This window comes from Peromyscus maniculatus, chromosome 5, assembly GCF_049852395.1.
Source record: "Peromyscus maniculatus bairdii isolate BWxNUB_F1_BW_parent chromosome 5, HU_Pman_BW_mat_3.1, whole genome shotgun sequence".
In the NCBI taxonomy this organism is placed as follows: Eukaryota; Metazoa; Chordata; class Mammalia; order Rodentia; family Cricetidae; genus Peromyscus; species Peromyscus maniculatus.
Genome location: NC_134856.1, coordinates 63953668 through 63975997, shown reverse-complemented (window position 1 = coordinate 63975997; position 22330 = coordinate 63953668). Strand labels below are relative to the sequence as shown.

Here is a 22330-nt window from a genome sequence, read left to right as displayed (position 1 = left end):
CATTCAAAACAAGAACTCTGGCTCTCAGTACAAATGGAGGGATCATCACACAAGCATCTCAGTGGGCTACTACTTAGTCAGGAGAGACAAGAGCAGGCCTCAGGGAGGTCTGTAGTCTCCAGAGGCAGGTGAGGGGCACAAGAAGTTCATGGACGAGGTCACCTTCCATTTTCTTGAAGAGGACTAGTGACACTCTGGCCTTGAACTCTGGATCTTCCTGTCTCCACTTCCAAGTGTTAGGGATTGCAAGCTTGCATCACCAAACCTGGTTGCCGTCTTCACGTTAGAAGCAAGTGCTCACCATGTGCTTTCCCTGCTGAGTCACTAACAAGAAGCCATCCAGCCAATGCTATAGGATCTGCTGAGAGTGAGCATAGGGCTCGCCTGTCAATGAGTCAACTTGGTCACCAGTAGGGTTCAAAGAAAGGACAGAAACCAGTGTAAAAAGTTATTTTTCTTTTGACAAAATATGAAACACATAGAACTTTGGCATGAGTACTATTATAACATGTACCATAATGCTTTCAAATCACGAAGCAGTTGTCTTCAGGAAAATCCTTACTTGAAAAAAATTTCAACCTCATTATAATATATAATTGCTTAAGATACTGAAGGTTCAACAAAAGGACATATTTGGCCATCAAAATAATCTCTTTCTTTTGAAGCTACTGGGGGCCCAACCCAGGATCTTAGATGTGTCAGGCAAGCCTATGAGCTTTATCTCCAGCCCCCCAAACAATTCTTGACATTGAATTTCAGCTGAATGAACCTTGATCAAATTTTCTAGATTTTTTTTTTTTGTGTGTGGAAAGGGACTTGAATTCCAAGAAAAAAAAAAAAAGTCATTTGAAATACATTATAGATAGATGAAAGAATTTTGGCTTCATCTGCTCCCAAGAGAAAAAAAAAATATAAATTCTGGCCCTCTTACTTACTAATCAAGGGACTTTGGGCATCCTATTTAATTTCTTGGTGCCCCGAATTTGTCTTGATGGGGATAATATGAGCACTTATGGGTAACCACAAGACATCAATTAACATATAAAAGCTATTCCTTTGGGGGTAGGATGTATTCAGTAAATGAGCAGGAATATTACTGTTGCTGCTGCTATATCATACAATCCAGGCAGCTTTTCATATCATGGTTATTTTAACCTTCTTTATACCTGGAATTCTAAAGTGGAATTTTTACTCTCCTCTCTTTTAGACAGGGAGAGAATGAATTAAGAAATGAATATTCAAGCCGTTGGTGGTGGAGCACACCTTTAATCCCAGCACTCGGGAGGCAGAGGCAGGTGGATCTCAGTGAGTTCAAGGCCAGCCTAGTCTATACAGCTACAAAGTGAGTTCCAGGACAGCCAGGACTATTACACAGATAAACCATGTCTTGGAAAACCAAAAACAAAACAAAACAACAACAACAACAACAAAACCCAAAAAACCAAACCCACTATTTTGGCCTTCTTCATAGCCTAGAGACTAACACAGAGCAGCCCCCCGCCTCCCCGTAACTGTCAGCTACTGTTTTGTTAATCTACATCATCTCCTTTTCTTTTGTAAGCATCTGGGTTATAGTAGTAACTGTATGCAGAAGCTAGTCTCAGTTCAGCAGCTGTTTTCTTCTAAGTGGATATAACTACAGAGAGACCTCGGGCACCTCTACCTTAAAGTCCCAAGTCATTATCCATCCATACAAACAGGAAGGGTCAAGCAGACGATTCCTTGGCATGCAATAAAGAGTTGAAGGATATCAGGGAACTAATGCAAGAATAATCCCTAATAAGAAGCATGGGCTAGAATTGCATGCACTAAGAATGTTTCCTGTTGGTCAGAATGACCGTGCTTTAGAAACTTCCCTCACCCTGAAATATGGTAAAGAACTCTGTACTCTTGTGAGATCGATCATCTAATAAAAAACTTCCCGTTTTTCTTACTGTGATGAAGCAGCAGACACAGGAAGCGCTCACAGACCCAGAAGCAGAGCTCTGAGGACACAGGGCTTTCGAGGGGTATCACAGCATAAGGTACCTCTGAAGCAGGAGGCAGTAGTCGGGGCGACTGGTGAGGATCTGCGGCCAGCATGCCAATATGCCTATAGCCTGGTTACTCTCCCACACAGGCTGCATGACGATTCTCACTCCAGGGCTACTGGGCCCAAGAATGTGGCATGACTGGGATAAAGCTGGTAACCTCCTGTCAGAAAGTTCCTCATGGAGCTTAGCTAAAGAGCTATGCCAAGCAAAGAATGTCAGAAGCGATAATAAGCCACACGACTCCAGGTGGCTGAGAGAGTTGAATGCTTCTGTGACTACTGTGTGCAGGTCCTCAGCTAATAATTCTCATCGAATCTGAGGTCTGAGCCGGGTGGACATCTCTCCCCATATGGAGGCTCCTCTACTGAGCTTGGCGAGAGAAGGGCAGGGTGATGCTGGTGTACATCAAGCCCCAGAAATACATGGCTTTTTTTTTTTTTGTATCTGAACTTGCCAAATATACCAAAGCATGGGGTGTGCTTTCTGAAGCCAAATGGAAACACTTTAATTCAGCTCCCGAGCTTCTTAGGTTAGGCTTGTTGCTCACAGAGGAACATGGGCTTTGTTACTGGGCTGAGGTGACACAGGAGCCCAAATACAAACCCCCAAGGAATATTTATCATAACAGTTTCAGCAATATTTTCACAAAACCAGAAAGTATTGCTGGTAACCCGTTCATGATCACAAAGACGAGAAATACAGCTCACTGTATTTCCACAGGCAGGTTCCCTGCGGGGCCTGACGACATTCCGCCAAACTCACCAAGACCATGCAGCCTGGTCTTGGATCAGCACATGACTGACTGCCTGTCCACTGGGTTTCCTCAGGGCAAGGCACCTGTGGAAACCAACTCTCACTTGGCAAGGACAAGTAGTCTATGGGACAGTGTAGGAATTTGCAAAGTTCATGCAGCTTGCAGGCTCTTTTCTCTCTCATTATGTTGTTGATTCTTTGGGAAGTTCTTAGTTTTACTTTGTCAGTCACACATGCAACAGCTTTAATTTTCCTTGGAAATTCTGCTCTTTCTCAAATATTTCCTCCTAAGTTTCAGCAGGGGGCTAATTCTTCTCAAATTTCTTATCTGGAATTGCAAACTACAACTCCTAATCCTGGGAACTTTTCTGACTCAATAAAGACAGTTAGGTACATATGAGAAAACACTTGGAACATTCAGCATGTCTCACCATTCTCTGGCAAGAGGAGTAAGGCATGTATTTACAGAATAGGGAAAAAGTCTCAGGAATACACATAGTGGTAACGGTGTCCCTGGACACCAGCATACAAAATCAATGATAGAATCTAGTATGAGCCAATGGGAAAAAACGCAATGTAAAATATGGAATGGAGAAATCCATCTTTACCATACACAGGAGCTTATATTGGTGGGAGAAGTATGATAGAGAGAGATGGGGAAAGAGTGCCTGATCAAAGTCTGCCTTTTACAGAGAGATTGAGAGACGGGACCCTCTTGTAGAAAGGGGAACTGTAGAAAAGCATATCTTGGAGACATGAAAAAACTGTCTGGGTATGAATACTGCTGTCCGTAAAGCACTGGACCCATGTTTATTGCTTTTTAACTTTGTAACCTCAGGTAGCTGCCAGCAGACATAAGTGCTTCAAGGGCAGGATGTGTGTGGCTCGATATTTAGCTAAGCTGCAAAACTGCTGAAGGTTAGGTAGGGGTGGGAAGTGTATTTGGTGAAGCATAAAGGAGAACAATGGGGGCTTTCATAATGTAAAATATGTTTCTCAAAAGTAAAAAACAGCCAATGATAAAACTGTTCATGTAACCCTGGTAAGAAAAACTCTATTTAAGAATAAATAAAGATGGCCTGAGCTATTCAGGGCCACTTGAGTGCAGTCCACTTGGTGGTCAGAATTTCTCCTTGTGCCAATGCCCCTTCCCCATCTTTGGACCTGAACCCGAGCCAAGGCTGGACCCTGGCAGCTCTATACTGTACAGATAACCAAAAAGAAGCATGGTCTCCCTCTAACTCAGCCCTGAAACAGAGTGATGGCCACACTTACATGTCCTCCACCGTGATGTCTTTCAGGATCTGGCAGTAATCTACATTCCACACAGCCTGGTCATCCCACACCTTAGAGGCCAGCAGGATTGCCCCGAGAACAATGCGCTTCCAGTTGGCTGGACAGATGTCAATCTCTGCATACGTCAAGAGCCTTTCAAGGTATACCTGAGGAGACATGAGGAAGCCAGTGCTAAATGCGTTCAGTTGTCTCCTCCACTCAAGGAAACTGAGCACAAATCCCACTTCAATAGTCCTGTAAGCAGGGGTTACCTGGATATACTTATTTCTTTACATGAATATCTCCTATAATCAATGAAAGAAAGTCTTGAAAATGATGTCATTTATAAGTGCAACCAAACTCAAGGGCAATGACAAAAAAAATACATCAAATATACATAAAAAATTTGTTGAACATACTTAAAAATATATAATCTATTATTTTTTAACCTATGTTTTTTCATTGAAAATATTTTTTTCTCACAAATTATATTCTGGTTAGTCTTTGTTCCCTCTACTCTTCCAGTTTCTCTCTACCTCCCCTTCCATCCAGATCCCCCCCCCCCACTTTCTGTCTCTCATTAGAAAACAAACAGGCTTCTAAGGGCTAATAATATAAAATATTAAGTAAGATAATAAAATAATACTATAAAAAATGTAAGTAAAACAAAAGCTAACACATTGGAATTGGACAAAACAATAAGAAGGAAAAGAGCCCAAGAAAAGGCATAAAAAACAGAGAACCCCTCATTCACACAATCAGGAATCCCATAAAAACACTAAACTGAAAGCCATAACTGCCCCAGGACATACTTATTTTTAAAAGGCTGAAAGGCCCTGTGAGTTTTATTAGAAATAGGCTGGAGGTCACACGCTGTAATAGTGAAAATGTAGCTGATCTTATAAATATTGAGGCTGGCAAAAATCTCAAAAGCTACAGGTCAAATTATATTGACACAAAGAATGTAAAGGCTATAAACCTACACAATTTTTAAAAGGTATTTTACACTTGATCTTAGCTAATTTCTAAGAAGTCACTGACCTATAGAGTAATTCATTTTTAAAAATCATTTCTGTGTATGTATAATGTGTTGGATGTGTCATGCAGCACAGGTGGAGGTCAGAGGAGTAGGCTTTGTGGAGTAGGCTCTCTCCCTTTACTTTTCTGTGGGCTCTGGGAATGGAACTCGGGTCTCCAGGCTTGTGCAGCTGAGCCACCTTGCCGGCCGTTATAGAGCTTTGTTTGTTCTGTCAAGACAGGGTAGCACAGCCATATCTGATGGGGATGGCAGAAGTCATGAGCTGCACAGCTTCTTGACAAAGACCCAGCCAAGCTGAGCAGCATAATAGCTGCCATGCCACTTTTGGTTCTCATCTCCTTCTGTTTCATACTTGGTGGACTTTTAATATTTATACAATTTGGGTATACTGGGTTGATAGAAAATTTCTTATGAACCATTTATGCCTTCTCCCAGGAGTACTGCTTCTAAGCTTCCCCAGGAAAGTCCTGAACATACTACCCCTCCTGTTTTTAGGGAGATGTCCTTATCTACTTGAAGGTTTTCCTTATGCCTTGGAGGTTGTGACTATATTTAGAAGCTGGAGGTCTCTTTATGAGGCTATGAAATATTCTTAAAACATCTGTCCCTGCACTTACGAAGGAACAAGAGAATCAAAACAAAGTAAACTTAAAAAGGTGAACAAGAGCCGGGCGGTGGTGGCGCACGCCTTTAATCCCAGCACTCGGGAGGCAGAGGCAGGCGGATCTTTGTGAGTTCGAGGCCAGCCTGGGCTACCAAGTGAATTCCAGGAAAGGCGCAAAGCTACACAGAGAAACCCTGTCTCGAAAAACCAAAAAAAAAAAAAAAGGTGAACAAGATTTGGTAGGCTAGAGGAGTTGGCCCACAGATCAGACAAAAAGCCTCTTCCTACTATAGGCTCAGGCGATTACGTGATATCTAAGCAACAAAATCAGATTAGCTGAAATTGCCGCTGCCCTTCCCAGAGACTTATATTGATGAACAAAGAATGATGTATAAAGATGATAAAAGAATGAGCCGGGCGGTGGTGGCGCACGCCTCTAATCCCAGCACTTGGGAGGCAGAGCCAGGCGGATCTCTGTGAGTTCGAGGCCAGCCTGGACTACCAAGTGAGTCCCAGGAAAAGGCGCAAAGCTACACAGAGAAACCCTGTCTCGAAAAACCAAAAAAAAAAAAAAAAGAATGAGATGTCAGGACCTCTCTTTGTTAGAAAAGTTAGCACATGCAGAGCCAAATGATGTCATATGACCAAGGAACAACAGAATGCCATGATTAGACAAATAAATAAATTCTATAAAGATATAAAATGCAAACATTGTATTATGTCAGAATTAAAATAATAAGTACAGCAGTTTTGGCTTGAGACTTTTTCTTGGGCACTCTGAGCATTGAGAGTTAATACACTGCTTGGGACATGGCAGTCTGCCCAGGATGGTTTGGAGATTTTGTTTTGGTCTAGTGTCCTTGTAGCCACAAAAGCTACGAGCCCGAGAACAGGCTGTCATATAACTCTAGATTCTTAAAAATTGGATTATGGGGTTAATGAGTAAAAAATGATTATAAAAGATAACTGTTTATCAATGATGATTAAACTTGAGGGAAAATGATTGTAAAAGATGACTCTATTCTGTCACAGTTTATCAATGATGACTAAAAAATATTCAAGAGGAAGTGAAACACAAGTCTAAAAACAAAAATGGTATGATTTGTATTTTGAAACAACCTGAATCTAGCCCTACTTACTGAATTCTGTATAAATAAATAAACACTCTGGCCAGTCAGGCTTCAAGATTTTCCCAACCATCATACTTGGCCCATTCTTCCCTCGATGACTTATCTCCTCTCTGTGACCTGTCAACCACTGGGTCCAGCCCCTGGCAACAAGGTCTTACTTACTGCTCCTGCTTCCCTATAGTTTTTAAAAACTGAGCTTCATTGTAATTGCAATTCACATTTGGCTGCTGATAAACCTATATTGTTATTACAGTGGTAGAATCCACACAACATGGCTGGATGGTGGTGGCACATGCTGTTAATTCCAGCACTCCAGAGGCAGAGACAGGCATATCTTTGTGAGTTCAAGCCAGTCTGGTCTACATAATGAGTTCCAGGACAGCCAGAGTAGTTACACAGAGAAACTCTGTCTCAAAACAAACAAACAAAATACACATAGCACAACACTGTTCATTCACTTCTAATTTTATCTGCAGTACTAGGTATGCTCAGTGTTCTCTGACCATCTTCACCACTGACATGTGTCCCAAATGAAACCCATATATCTTTACGCAATCCTTCTCTATCCCAGCCCCTGCATGTCCCCAAGTCCTCCTTTTGCCAACCCCTACAAGTACTACTGTACTTTTTTGTCTCTATTTTATACCAGTGGATCTTACAATATTTATTTTCTTATGCCTGGTTTATTTCATTCAGCATACCCCCTTCATGTTTCATTAGTCTTTGGCACTACCAGGATGAGAAATACCTCATTGTATGCACAAGTCCCACTCTGTTTACTGACCTATTAGTGGCCACTTAGGCTGCTGCTTCTGTAAGATAAGGTGAATAATGCTGCCAACACTGGTAAGTCATGTTTTGATCTTTTGGGGTGTAATTGAGTGGAACTGCTGGGCCTTCCCGTCATTCCATTTAACTGTAAGAAGAAAGCCACTATACTTTTCTCCACTGTGGCTGCAGCATGCAGTTCAGTAGTGCTTAGGTGGGATTCCTCTTCTTTTCGATCTTTCATCATTTGTTATCTATCTTATGTATTTAAGGTGAGAATGGCCATCTTGATGGGTATGAGGTAGTACTTCACTGTAATTCTGATTTGATGAAATGACATTTAAATTGTTTAAATGAAATTTCAGCTAGATTTTGAAAATGAAACCAAACAACACAGGATTTTTTTAACCAACAGTATTTAGTTTAACACAACCATTAAAAACAACAACAAAAATACACCCCAAAACAGAAAGCCCCTTGTTTAAGCTGTCATGGGGTTGGAGAGAGGGCTCAGAGAATTCAAGCTCTGTTCCAATACTCACAACAGGTTGCTGCTTATAACTTCCCGTGACTCCAGCTCCAGAGGATCTAATGTCTGTGGCCTTCATGAGACGAGCACTAACACACTGACTGACCCTGACACCCTCTCTCTCTCCCTCTCTCATACACACACCCATCCAATCCCCATCTCTCTCTCTCTCTCTCTCTCTCTCTCTCTCTCTCTCTCTCTCTCTCTCTCTCACACACACACACACACACACACACTCTCCTGTCTCTTTCTCTCTCTTGAAAAAAACATGTCCTAAGTCAGCTGCCTTTTAGTTTCCCTTAGCTAAATTAGACTATTTAAAATTTCTCTTATGTCTGCAGTTTTTATGATACTCATTTACAAAATGGAACTCTGTATGAGAAAGAAATGAAACTCAGATACTCAATACTCATTTAAGAACTTGCTTTCTAAAATCTAGAATGGTGGAGTCTGCTAGTGTTATACATATTAAGCTCGCATATAGTATTTGTACAGTCTTTTTTTTTTAAAGATTTATTTATTTATTATGTATACAGTGTTCTGCCTGTAGGCCAGAAGAGAGCACCAGATCTCATTACAGATGGTTGTGAGCCACCACGTGGTTGCTGGGAATTGAACTCAGGACCTCTGAAAGAGCAGTCAGTGCTCTTAACCTCTGAGCCATCTCTCCAGCTCCATATCTGTACAGTCTTAAATATTTACAAATATAAAAAGCCACATGTGGAAAAGAAAACGTTAAGCACACAAAGTGCAGATTACATTCTGTTTAAACAACAAGCCTCCTAAGTAGGACAGAGATTTCTTTAAGAAAGGAAGCTGAGCGGTGGTAACGCACGCCTTTAATCCCAGCACTCGGGAGGTAAAGGCAGGAGGATCTTTGTGAGTTCGAGGCCAGTCTGGTCTACAGAGTGAGAGCCAGGAAAGGCACAAAGCTACACAGAGAAACCCTGTCTGGAAAAAAACAAAAGAAAGGAAAACACACACCAGATATGGCACTGGGGGCCTTCGGGAGAGGCTCAATTTTGGCAAGTTGAGAATCGGGCCAGTAGCATGGGCTGGCAGATGAACTAAATAAAGTGAAAAGACAAGACATCAGGCAGCATCAGACAGTCTGAGTGACACCAGAGCACAGCAAGGGGACATAAGGGCGCTCACCCACCAATCCTAAGTACAGATCCTCTGGAGGCACTAGGCTATCCCTAGGCCTCCAGGTGGCAGTACTGACTGTCAGGGTCAGAGAGGGGCCTGGGCAACACTGACTGGAAGTAGCCATTGAAAGGAAAATTATGAATCAGGCTGAACAGAGAGAAGCAGTGTTTGAAGTGGGGACCATCTCGATATAGTCCAGACCTCAAAGCCACTAAAGGAAGCCACCTTGGAAGTACCCAAGGTTTCTGAAATGTGCAGTTGGCTATGTATACTCATTAGAAACAGGAGGTACCAGAGGAAAGAGGCTATGTAAGGTGACTGCAGATCTGACTGGATGCTCTGTCTCTAAGATATATCAAAAGATGTCCCTAAGTTGTGAGCAAGCTGAGCAAAGGAGACAGGACTGAACTTTAAACTCAAGTCTGTACAGGCAGAAGAGGCCAAAGGCCTGAGGTGAAGAGCAGCAGAGGCGGGGAAGCTCCTCGCTGGTTTGAAGCTGGAGACAGGATGGTAGGGTGGCAGGGTGGGAGGGGAAGGAGGGAGTAGAGGCTCCATCTCTTCGCTAGGTTCATTTCTGTATGGAGAATGCAAGGCTACTCCAGACACTTCTAAGTACCAGGAAGAAAACGGAATTTCTGTCTCTCATAGTGACCAACAAAATAAGAATAAAAGCTCACCATGAGTGACAGGGAAGCAGTAAGTGTGAAGGCGGGGGTGGGGGATGAGTGGAGAAGGGCAAAAGAGAAACTTCCTTCTGGAAGTGAAACCTTGGTTGTTTGAGGAAATCAAGAGGCAGTGAGAGGCAGGCTCCTGAGCCAGCTCCTCTAACAGCATCCACCTTCTTCTTCCATGCAAAGGTGTTGAGAAATCAAGGGCTCCCATTGCCTCTCCTACTGAAGTAAGCTTTGCCAGGTATGTGCAGAGTAAGACAGTAACATCTGCCCTGTTCCCAAGGAGCACTGTTCTGTCTTCAGTGATTCACTAATAGATACCAATTCTTAAGATCTTGAAGATGTAGATTTTTTATGACTGCTCTCTGATACCACGTTATACAGGATGGACTGGGACACATACTGAATACAAAGGAAAAACTGTTAAGAAAAGAACATCTTTCTGCTTCTTTGAGACAGGGTTTTACTGTGTGGCCCATGGTGACCTGGAATATTCCACATAGCCCAGGTCAAACTTCTAATCCTCATGTTGCCACTTCCCCAGTGCTGGGACCTCAGGTACACCTGTGTGCCACCACAACTGGCAGGAAATAACATTTCAGATTCCAAAGAGTTAGCAAATTGTGGTACGAGACTCCAGACTCACTGAAGTAGCAAAAATCTGGACATATCTCAGTATAGTTTGTCTTTTCCCTCTCTTCCTACAGCAAATCCTAAGCTCCTGATGACAAGGTCCTGAGGACAGAGGGTCTGTCTCAGCGCCACAGTGCAGCACCCTGCACAAGGCTGGGACAGAGTGATGCTCCCAAAGAATCTGTCTTTAACACACTCTCATCCTCACAGGAGACAACCATGGATGGCATCCACTTAGAACTGTGAGCAACCTCCGTGGGATGGGAATAATATAGGGACTTTAGTGCAAGAAGATTCAGCAGGAGAAAATGGAGAAAATGACCACAGGCCGTGGCATTCAGGAAAGAACTGGCACAGGTGGACGGAGCGAGAACAACGAGGTTTCGAGGGGCAGCGCAAAGTAACCAATTCATTCTCCTGAGTTACCCAGGAGAATCAGAGGCCATCCAGGGAAGACCAGGAAATCAGGAGGCCGAGCACAGACTGCTCTCAAAAATCTCTGTGCTGGCTCTGAGGAGTTGCTGCAGGATGAGAGCCTGCTGCTGACTATACAGATGCAAGTTACTCAAAAGTTCAGAAACAACTTCTGGATATCCCAGTTTAAAATGGCGTTTGTCATCCTAAAGCATCAGCAATGAGGTAGTATTTCAGACCAGGATTTGTATTTGCATCAAATAGAAAACTGGGTGGGGCCAGGCTCACTTTCAGCGGGGCATCCTAGGGAACCTCAGGCTGTCTTTCCCAAAGCTTGACAACAGACTCTTCGAATTCTCTTCAGGACCAGAAGTCATGTAAATTTATACTGAAGGCAGAAAACAGAAACTGGGATTACCTAAGTCTCTTAGTTCACAGAAACTGCAGGCAGGATGCAACATCCTCCCACATCAGGGTCACAGCTTCTGTGCATACCAAGGGCTAACCTCTGCAATAAAATAATTTCCACTGGCTCAGGCAGAAAAGTGGCGATGACATTTTATTTTGAGTTAAATTTACCTTAATTGATGGATACTAATAGCACACTAGATATTGCCTGAAAAGAGCCAACATGTTTTATGACATACTATTGATATCCTTTGAGGGCTTACTGAAGGAGGGAGACATCATCATAACATGTTACATGTGAAGAAAGCAGCTGTCACACCACAGAAGATAATTACAGTGAGCGCCTCTTACTAGCATGTGACTCAGCAGAACTTGTCAGTAACACCGTATTTTGGGGGAGTTCCCATTAGTATAGTTTAATTCTATGCCAAGTGACATCCATCTGATTTTCACGATCAGTATCTCCAAACAGTGCTAACAGGCTACTGTTCAGCTCCACCTCACATTACAGTCACATGAAAGACTGTCCTAACGAATCTCTAGACAACACAGGTTAGTGCCAACTGTGGAGTTTCAGAGGACTCTGTTGACTGTAGACAAAGTTTTCAAAGGCATTTTGGACTGGGAGATTAAATGCAAACTCACAAAATCAAGGACATACATCAAAAAAATTCCAACAATGATGAAATTATTCCAACCTGAATTTTAAAAAAAATTTTATTTTTATGTGCATTGGTGTGAGGGTGTCAGATCATCTGAAACTTGAGTTATAGACAGGTGTGAGCTGCCATGCGGGTGCTGGAAATTGAACCTGGGTCCTCTGGAAGGGCAGCCAAAGTTCTTAACCGCTGAACCATCTCTCCCCAGCCCTCCCATCTGAATTTAGAAACTTATGTGACGTCAAGTGTACAGTCTGAATTCAAACATGACACAATTTCTCTTTGGTATTAATCCTATGATCTTACAAGTATTTGGTTTAGCCAATCAGAGATGGCTCCAATAAGGTCTAGGTCAAGAGTACAAGATCAAGCCAGCAACAAGAGTTGACAGCTCCATTCCACTCCCAATTATATCCTACTTCGGATGCTATCATGCCTATTTTAGGACATGAGAATTAATATCTATTCTCTCAGCACTGAATAATGCTTTACAGATTCTAATTTCTGAGCAAAAAAAAAATTATTGTAAGGGAGTAATTACAGCTTCCTGTTTATAAAATTTCTCTAACTTTTCCACTTGGATTTTTAGTCCTTGATACTAGAGACTTTTCAGGAGACACTCAGGGTTGCAGTTCAGCAATAGAGCTATTGTGCTATCATGAATAAGCCTTAGAATTGATCCCCATCGCCGTATCATCGCCCCTTCCTGCCTCTTTCCTCCCCACCCTTTTTACTTCCTAGGATTTTTGTGTTGCACAGGCTGGCCTTGAACTCCAGGACACAAATGATCCTCCTGCCTCAGCCTCCCAAGTATTTAGGACTCTAGGTGCATGCCACTATATCCAGATAAATTTTTTTTAAAGGCACTTAGTTCATGGTACTTTATTATACAACAAATCTGAAAGTCTTTGATGATGCCCCAACACTGCGGAAACCTCAGGTGACTGTCCAGGCAGCTGGCTGTTTCTGTCAGCTCACAAATTTTTTGGAAGTTGTTTGCATGCACTTCCTGTTTTTATTTTTGCTAGCTTATATTATTTCCTTCTTGGGTCTCTGAGGGAGTTGAAGATTAGTTAGTTATAGTTGAAGGTTAGTTAGTTGAAGATTAATTAAGATAGAAAGTGAATTAGATATTTTGGACTTACTAAAATAGGATAGATAAGGGAATTATTTTCTCTGATTTGTCAAATACAAATGGACTAGACACTGTTTAGGTACTTGTTACTTGTATATATTGTATATAGTTATTGTACTTTTGTATATAGTTTTTCTTTTGTTAGTTATAACCTTTTGCCTTTTTTCTTTTTATTAAAATAGAAAAGGGGAAATATGGTGGTATTTTATTTGTACTGAAATGTGATTTTAATTGTATGTTAATAAAGTTGCCCTGGGGTCAGAGCTATTAGAGCCATAGCAAGAGCGAGGTGGTTAGAAGAACTAGGTAGATTTCTGTGTGTTCAGGGATACAGCCAGCATTGGAGACATACGCCTTTAAGACCTGGAGGGCGGTACTTACAGGCAGTGACGAGGCAGTTATGTGTTTGGGTTTACAACCAATGAGAAGGCAGAACAGAAAGACTATTTAAAGACAGACACACAGGAAGTAGCTTTCTTTCGGGGAAGCTAGGAGCACTGCAGGTGGTAAGATTTTAGCTCTGAGCTCTGACCTCTCAGCTTTCTCCTTTAAAAAAAAATATGGATATGATAAGATAAAAAGGGAGATTATGGAACCTACTTTTAAAAAGGAACTACTTGTTTTAAATAAAATAAGTAATGAAAATTTTTTGGTCTGAGTTTATCAGATGTTACTGGACTGGACATTGTTAATAATATATAATGGAGTTTTTATCTGAATCTGTCAAATGTTAATGGACTAGATATCATTAATGTAATTTTTGGCTGTATCTATTGTATATACTTATTGGATAGTTTTTCTTGTATTAGTTATAAGCTTTCTTTAATTTTAGACAAAAAGAGGAAATGTGCTGGTATTGTGTTCACCAAAATATTGTGTACCTTAATAAACTTATCTGGGGTCAGAGAACAGAAAAGCCACTAGTTAGGCAGTGATAGCACACGCCTTTAATCCTAGCATTCCAGAGGCAGAAATCCATGTGTTGTTCAAGGATACAAACAGGCATGGTGATTCATCACGCCTTTAATCCCAGGAAGCAAGCCTTTAATCCCAGGGAGTGATGGTAGAAAGCAGAAAGGTATATAAGGCATGAGGACCAGAAACTAGAAGCATTTGGCTGGTTAAGCATTTGGCTGGTTAAGCCTTTGGCTGGTTAAGCTTTCAGGCTTTGAAGCAACACAGTTCAGCTGGGATTCATTCTGGATGAGGACTCAGAGGCTTCCAGTCTGAGGAAACAGGACCAGATGAGGAACTGGTGAGGTGAGATAGCTGTGGCTTGTTCTGTCTCTCTGATCTTCCAGTGTTCACCCCAATAACTGGCCTCAGGTTTGATTTTATTAGTAAGAACCTTTAAGATTCATGCTACAAGGGTTCCCTACAGTGAAGATGGAAACACTAGCTTTATTTGCCTTGGAGCTTCTACTGAAAACTGAAAGAGCACACATTAAACTAAGATTCCCACTTGGAAGTTTGGTTCCATCTGTTCTTTCAACACTATTTCTATGTAGCGAAGAATGGCTACTAAGAAAACCTCAAACATGATGATGGTATGGGCACACATACAAACTTCTTAGTATTTGTAATCAGAACAACACTCCATCTTTTGCCTTTTTAAGAGTAGACCTTTGCAGCCCTGGAGAATGCCCGAATCATCTACGAGGTATCAGGAAAAACAGAAACAACAGAATAGTGTAGACAATAGTGAACACAAGCAGGCTCAAGGTTTGTCCTTATAAGGGGCCTGCTTCCAAGGCTGGCCCTTAGTTGGCAGGAGGGGACAAGGAACAGAGAGAGGACAGGAGAAAGACGAGAAGGGTTAAGATGACCAACTCACAATGTTGATATTTTTATGTCATGAACAGAAATGTCACAGTGAAACCCACTAATCTGTATAATATCTTATTTATAATAACTCAAAGTTTCCTCACAGCATAAATTTTATCCTAAATCTCATCAATGGTCTCCTGATTTTTCAGCCTTTCCTTTCTGGAAACCCTGCTGCTGAATTCCTGTTTTATAAGATAAATTCTTGTTAGGAAACTACATGCAACTCCCCAGTTTGATCTCAGAATCTATGGTCATTCTGGATCAGTAAGTATCACCTGAACAGGTCTCACCCTGTAGCCAGCCAGGCAGTTAGAATCATGAACCAACACATGAATGAGCAAATGGCTTACTGTTGAGTTAGCCCAAGTCATAAAACCTTAGTGTGAAGAGATACAGAGCCAAGCCTTCTGTTAGACAACAATCTCCCCAGAAACGAGGGAGCCAGTCTGTTCTCCAGGCATGCTCGGTCATGGGCAAAGCTCACTTCTAATCTGAGAGACATGAAGTGTAAAGATGATGAGGGTCCACTTTTTTTTTTTTTTTTTTTGGTTTTTTGAGACAGGGTTTCTCTGTGTAGCTTTGCGCCTTTCCTGAAGCTCACTTGGTAGCCCAGGCTGGCCTCGAACTCACAGAGATCCGCCTGCCTCTGCCTCCCGAGTGCTGGGATTAAAGGTGTGCGCCACCAACGCCCGGCTTGAGGGTCCACTTTTAAACCCACTTCCCAAACAACATTGATCTAGACAGTCCATGAAGTTTTAACATCCTAACGACAATTTTTTTCCTAACTTGAGTCTTAAAATGTGGGTTTCCATACTATCTTCATGGCCTACTGACACATTTATACAAAACAAATCAGAAGCTACCCTTCCTCTGTCTAGGCCATGGATGCACACAATTCACTGACATTTCAATGCATCCTGGAATAATAACTGACTACATTCTATTGTCCTTAAGATCATAATGGGGAGTGAAAAAAAAGAAACCAGACACCGGTAGAGGATGTTCTTGGTCCATACGACCTTGTGTCAGCCTTGCTGGACTCATCTGCATGGAAAACTTCAGGACTGATAGCACTGACTGGCTCTGAGTGGGATCTCACACATGACTTTAGGAGGGGACTCTGAAACACTCCACTCTCTCAAGACATTCATCCTCTAGTCTCACAGAAGACACAGAAGCTTCCACAAGTTTACCCAGGGTCACCTGGTAAGAGTCTCTGCTGCTCACACTCACCAGGGTGACAATGGCACATTCAGCTGTCAGCTGAGCAGCACTGAACAGTGTCCGAACGAACCGGTAGATCTGCTTCTGCTCTGGGTTGTGTTTGTCATAATCTGGTGGCACTTCGGATTTCTAGAAAAAAGAGTTTTCAGATGACTGCCAGCTGACAGGAGCAAGAGACAGCTAACTAAACCATCTCATGAAACACAAGGAGGCGATTACCGAAAGAGGGTGGAGGTTTTCATCAAAAATATCTAAGAGCATCCTTCCATCTGGGTCCCTGGTGAGGAAAAGCAATAGAAAATCAGTTTGCTTTCTGCAGAATAAATGCCACTCAAAATGAAACAAAACATGTTTCAGTTCACCTGAAGTTCAACACACAGAAACTGCTAAACTTAATGCTCAATAATGAGTCATTCTTCTCAGGCACAGTATTTAATCTTTTTGTTGTTATTGTTGTTGAATCTTAACTTTTCAACTTTCCCCTCTTAATTTCTTAGGTTAACATACAGAGTAATGATGGGTTTCACCTGGACATCGCCATACAGACATACATATGTCCTTTATTCTGTTCTTGTCCATTCCTCTTCCACATTCCCCTTCCTCTGTTTCCTCCCCAGCTCTGGCTGCTGTCCTTCCTCCCCTAGTCAGTCAGTCCCCTTCTACCTGTTTCTTTTTTAATCTCATGTATTCCACAGATTTCACTGTGTTCCACCTCCCCCTCATGATCCCCTACAGCTTTTCAAATGAACCAAATCTTAAATGATTTCATTTTCACATCTTTTTTCTGACTGTTGGTAACCATATGGTGGTTGATTTGAAGCCGTCTGGGGGGAAAGGGGCATGCAGTAGGCAAGGAAGATCAGTCTTGCAGCCACACAATGCCAAGGACTGCCCGAAACACCTGCGCTGGGACTTGAGACTACTGGATATTATGAACTACAGTGCTTTTACTGACCTTATAGAAGCATAATGGTTTAATTATGAAAAATAAAGAATTTTAGTATTTTCCTACTGTCATTTCTCAGCATGGAGGCATCAAAATTAACATTTCTGGATTATAGTGTGTTAGAATATTAGATCTTAAAAAATGCAGTTTGAATAAATAACTTGAGTTTCATAAACTATCACTAAGTATATCTGGCATGGGAAGGAACAGAATATCCAGCCATTTCTGAAATGGCCCTAAACATACTTCTGCCATTTTGTATTGGGTATATATGTAAAGCAGCATCCTCAGCATTAAAAATTATGGAAGCAACAATAAATGCAGAAAAACACTCAGAAGTCCCTGTACCCTGCAATAAATACTCAGCTAAGATTTCTTCATGTAAAAATAAACAAGCATATCAATCTCACAAGTCTACAAATTTGTTTTCCTTTTAATAAATGACAAAATTATGTTTTACACTATAGTAAATTTCTAATATCAGTGTATATATGGTTTGGATATCTACTTTATAACCAATATAGAAGGGCTGTGAATGGGGCAATGTTTAGAAGAACTGGGCCTTACAGTAGACAAGGCGGCCAGCCACTGGTCTACATGTAGCAAACAGGGTTGTGGTCTCTGGCCCCCACACACAGTGCCTTAGGATGCTGACCTCAAATGTATAGTACTTTGGGCTGGTTTCTGATCTTACAGTGCCTTGAGCTACTGACCTGTGGTCTATACAGCACTTTGGATCACTGCTGTCTATACAGAACCTTGAGGTGATGGCTTCAGATGTACAGGGCTTTGAACTGTTGTTTTCTGGTGTACACAGTGCTTTGAGGTGCTGGTTGCTGTATACACAGCACTTTGAGCTGCTGGCTTTTCATCTGTACAGTGCTTTAGGGTGCTGACCTCTGGTCTACACACTGCCTTGTGCTAGCTTCTAGTCCACAGAGCACTATTGGATACTAGCCTATGGTTTGCACAACATTTTGGGCTTCGGGCCTCTGACCTACAGAGTGCTTTGAGATGTTGGACTCTAGTCAATTTGGTACTTTGGGCTGTTGGCCTCTGGCCAACTCAGAGCCTTGGAGTTTTAGATTTTACAAAGCGCATCTCATCCCATCAGTGACAGATCTATTGTTTAATGTAATTTGAATTTTGTCCAAAAATTTAATTTAAAAGCCATAATTGTGATCAAGTCCTATTTTGCTTTTTTACTGCAGTGATAACACACTAAAAGCACTTTGAAGAGAAAAGGGACCTTTGGCTTACATGTCCTGATCACAGTTGATCACTGAGAGAAGTTGAGACAGAAATTCAAGGCAGGATCATGGAGGCAGGAGCTAAAGCAGAGACCATGGAGGCATGCTCCTAATGGCTTGCCCATTTTGATTTTTTATACAACCTAGGACTACCTGTCCAGGGGTAGAAATGCCTACAGCCAGACGGGCTCTCCCACATTAACCCTCAATCAAGAAAACGTCCCTATAGACGGGCCTATAGGCTGATCTGACAGCGGCATTTTTTTTTAATTGAGATAATTTTTTCAATTGTCTTATCAGGTGACTCTAGCTTATGTCAAGCTAGTGCTTGCTTGACAAAGCAAACAAATGAATAATCTCAGAGTGATTTTTGGGTAATACCATGTAACTTCTAATCTGTGTATAAAGTTTAGGCTCAGCTTGAGAACACCAGGCTTACCGGCCTACCCCTCAATATATCCACTGTGTTAAACACTCCAATTTCTGCTTTGTAAATTTAACATCTCTATCAAAAGGCCCAGTGTCCATTCTAGCATCAGGCATAGAAACTGATCAAAAGTTCTGAGCATCTATCTTTGTCCTGTGACTGTTCACAAGAGCCTGGCAGTATAGATAAACCCAAGTGAGAAGAAAGGCTCAGTCTTACCATGGAACTTAGAAGCAGACAGTTCTTCCTGTGTGCACTTGGCTACAGGGCTTCTGACCATGTCCCCAGCCACTAAGAATCAGCAGACCCCTTCACCTCCCTATGGCAAGACATTCAAAAGCCTGGCCAGCACTGAACTTCCTTAGATCACCAGGAGTTATATTCAATTTTTCCTCAAGAATGGAAACCCCCCAGGCCGGGCGGTGGTGGCGCACGCCTTTAATCCCAGCACTCGGGAGGCAGAGCCAGGCGGATCTCTGTGAGTTCGAGGCCAGCCTGGGCTACCAAGTGAGTCCCATGAAAGGCGCAAAGCTACACAGAGAAACCCTGTCTCGAAAAACCCAAAAAAAAAAAAAAAAAAAGAATGGAAACCCCCTAAAAACCATGTCATATGCCAGAGAAACATTTGCCACAAGTAATTTAGGAAACTAAATTAAGAATACGAAGGAAGGGGTGGCAAATGTAGCTTAGTTGGTAGCTTCTGCCTAGTATGAATGAAGCTTGAGACTTGAGCCACAACATGAACATAAGTCAAGTGGGGTGTGGGGGTGTACCCCTGTAATCCCAGCACTTGAGAACAGTCCTAAATTCAAAATCACCCTTGATTACATAATAAGCTTGAGGCCAGCCTGGGTATATGAGATCTATCTCAAAAAAGGGGAAGTGGAGAAGAGAATAGAAAAAAGGAAGGAAAAAAGATTATGAATTTAAGCTAAAATGACTGAAAAAATGTAATGTATCCTTTGAGAGATGAACTGTTTCCTTCCCTATCCATACCAAACTATGTATCTCAGGTGAACAGTACTACATCCAGCCAGCTGGCAGATGTATGAGTAACCCCACAAGGCTGTTTGTAAGCTGTCCATTACAAAGTCTGCAGACAAGACATGTGTCCCACCCTCAGAGAGGTTCAGGATTCCACCTCCAGACTAACCAAATTAACCTTATTCTTTCTCCACTTGCAACTCACCTTTGGCTCAGTTTATCAACATTCAACAATAAGAACAGGGATTAAAAGACACGGGTGGTAGACTGAGCTCAATTCCTAATTTCCCAATTGACTAGTTGTATAGTTTTAAGGCATTATTGAATCTCTCTGAGGAGGTTTGAATAGGAATGGTCCCTACAGGCTCACAGATCTGAATGCTTGGTCATTAGGGAGTGGCACTACTAGCAGGGATTAGAAGCATGACCTTGGTGGAGCAGGTGTGGCCTTGTTGGAAAAAGTGTGTCACTGGGGTGGGGGTGAGGGGTGGGCTCTGGGGCTTCAAATGCTCAAGGCAGGCCCAGTATCTCTTTTTCTTCCTGTTCTCTGCCAATCCAGATGTAGAACTCTCAGCTACCCCTCCGGCACCATGTCTGCCTTCATGCCACCATGTTTCCCACCATGACGACAATGGACTAAACCTCTGAATATGTCAGCCCCAATTAAATGCTTTCTTTTATAAGAGTTGTCGTGATCATGGTGCCTCTTCACAGTCAACAGAACACTGACTAAGACACTCTGTGCCTCAATTTCATTATCTGTAAAGTGTAAATAATAAAAGTAACACTTCTCAGATCTGTTATTAAAACTATAAATTCATGCGAAGACTGACAATGGAAGTCTGAGTAAGCACTTAATAAAGCTGCTTGTCATTAACATCTATAGCTAAACCAACTTTGGGATGTACTTCACCAGCAGAGGGCATGCTTAACGTCCATGAAACTCTTGGCTCAATTCTCAGCCCCAAAACAAGAACCAAGAAATCTCTTAAAGATGCTAATGGAAAGGTGGTTTCAAAGAGCACCTGAGTCTCACTACTGGTCTTACGCATAACTTCAGCCTCAGGGTTTTCAAAGTTTGAACTTGTCCCAGAAATGACAGGACAAAATCAGCATTGCTACTGTTATCCTAGCTCAGAGGCTGAAGCTGCTCTCCTTGCCTTACATCGAAAACTCTTAGAGCCACAACAGACAGCAATCCCAGTTATAGCACAGGAACAACCCACTACAGCGAACACCTCCCAGGTGCCTGCTTTACATAGCTATGCTTCCCTAATACTCTCCCCAGAAGCTGCCATCTCACAACTCTCTCATGTGTAAACAGCCTGAGTAGTTATGGGGTCTGTCTTGCTGTTTGGTGGCCCTTCCTGTTCTCAATTTGCACTTAATATTATGTCTGCACACGTCACGTGAAGTACTGAAATGAGACTGTGGTTAAGTGGCCTTTGTGTCTATGAAAATTAAGAGGGTGCTTTGAAAAGGTCCAATAAAAGGAAATCATTGAAAAGAAGTTTGGTACATTTTATGATAAAAACTTGAAATAATATATACTCATGGCTCTGCAGATGCCTTTTAAATTCCTCACTATTGGGGAAAATATGTTTGGGAAGGATGAATTACAGTTATGGCTTAATGTCCCAGACCTGAAGCAGAAGTCCTGGGTGCTAAATTAAAGAGCACCTGAGTCTCTTATTTATCTGAGTTTTCAAATGAATTATTATAATTTTCTTTCTTTTAAATTTATTTTTATTATTTTTAATTATATGTCTGTGTGTCTGTGTATGTGGCATGTGAGTGTAGGTGACTATGAAGAGGTCAGAGGCGTCACATGCACTTGGAGCTGGAGCTATGAGGTTGTTGAGTTGCCCAATGTGGGTCCTGGGAACCAAACTCAGGTCCTCTGCAAGAGCAGTGAACACTTTTGACTACTGAGTTTTCTCTCCAGCCGGTTTCCTCCTCTTTTTACAAATGTGTGAGTGAGTGTTATCTGTGTGTGAGAGTATGCCAACATGTGGAGGTGCCCCATGAAGGCCAGAAGAGGTCATCGCATCCCTTGGAGCTACAATTATTGGCATTTTTGAGCTGCACAATATAGGTGCTAGAAGCCAAACTCTGGTCTTCATGACTAAGCAGCAAGAAGAACTCTTCAATTGCTAACTCACCTTTTCAGATGCACCTTAAATACTTTAAAGATTTAAAAAATCCAATTTTATCTGAGTTTTCAAATTAATAAAACCACTGCAAGATACACTTTCATCAGGGAGAGCTTCTACCATGTTTTATCAGAATTTCCAACTGAATTTAAACTAACCCTAACAGATTCTAAAACACAGAATGCTTAGTTAGTTATACAGAAAATAACCAGTGAAGAGGGAGGAATCTGAGCCTTCTCAAGAAGTCTCATCCCACCACAAATCACCCTATGTGGTGCTCCTGGTCCAGAAGTAGCTTCCTTCTTCCATGGCACTCTGG

General features: G+C 41.9%; 1 protein-coding gene across 1 annotated transcript in view; it reads right to left on the bottom strand.

Annotated features, from left to right (window-relative positions):
* Ccny (cyclin Y) overlaps nt 1-22330 on the bottom strand; it is a 131215-nt gene that overhangs the window by 12864 nt on the left and 96021 nt on the right. Inside the window, exons 6-8 of the mRNA XM_042277917.2 lie at nt 16471-16528; nt 16261-16380; nt 4062-4228 (exon numbers count right to left, since the gene is read on the bottom strand). Coding sequence (XP_042133851.1) covers nt 4062-4228; nt 16261-16380; nt 16471-16528 — 345 coding nt within the window. The remainder of the gene's footprint in view (nt 1-4061; nt 4229-16260; nt 16381-16470; nt 16529-22330) is intronic.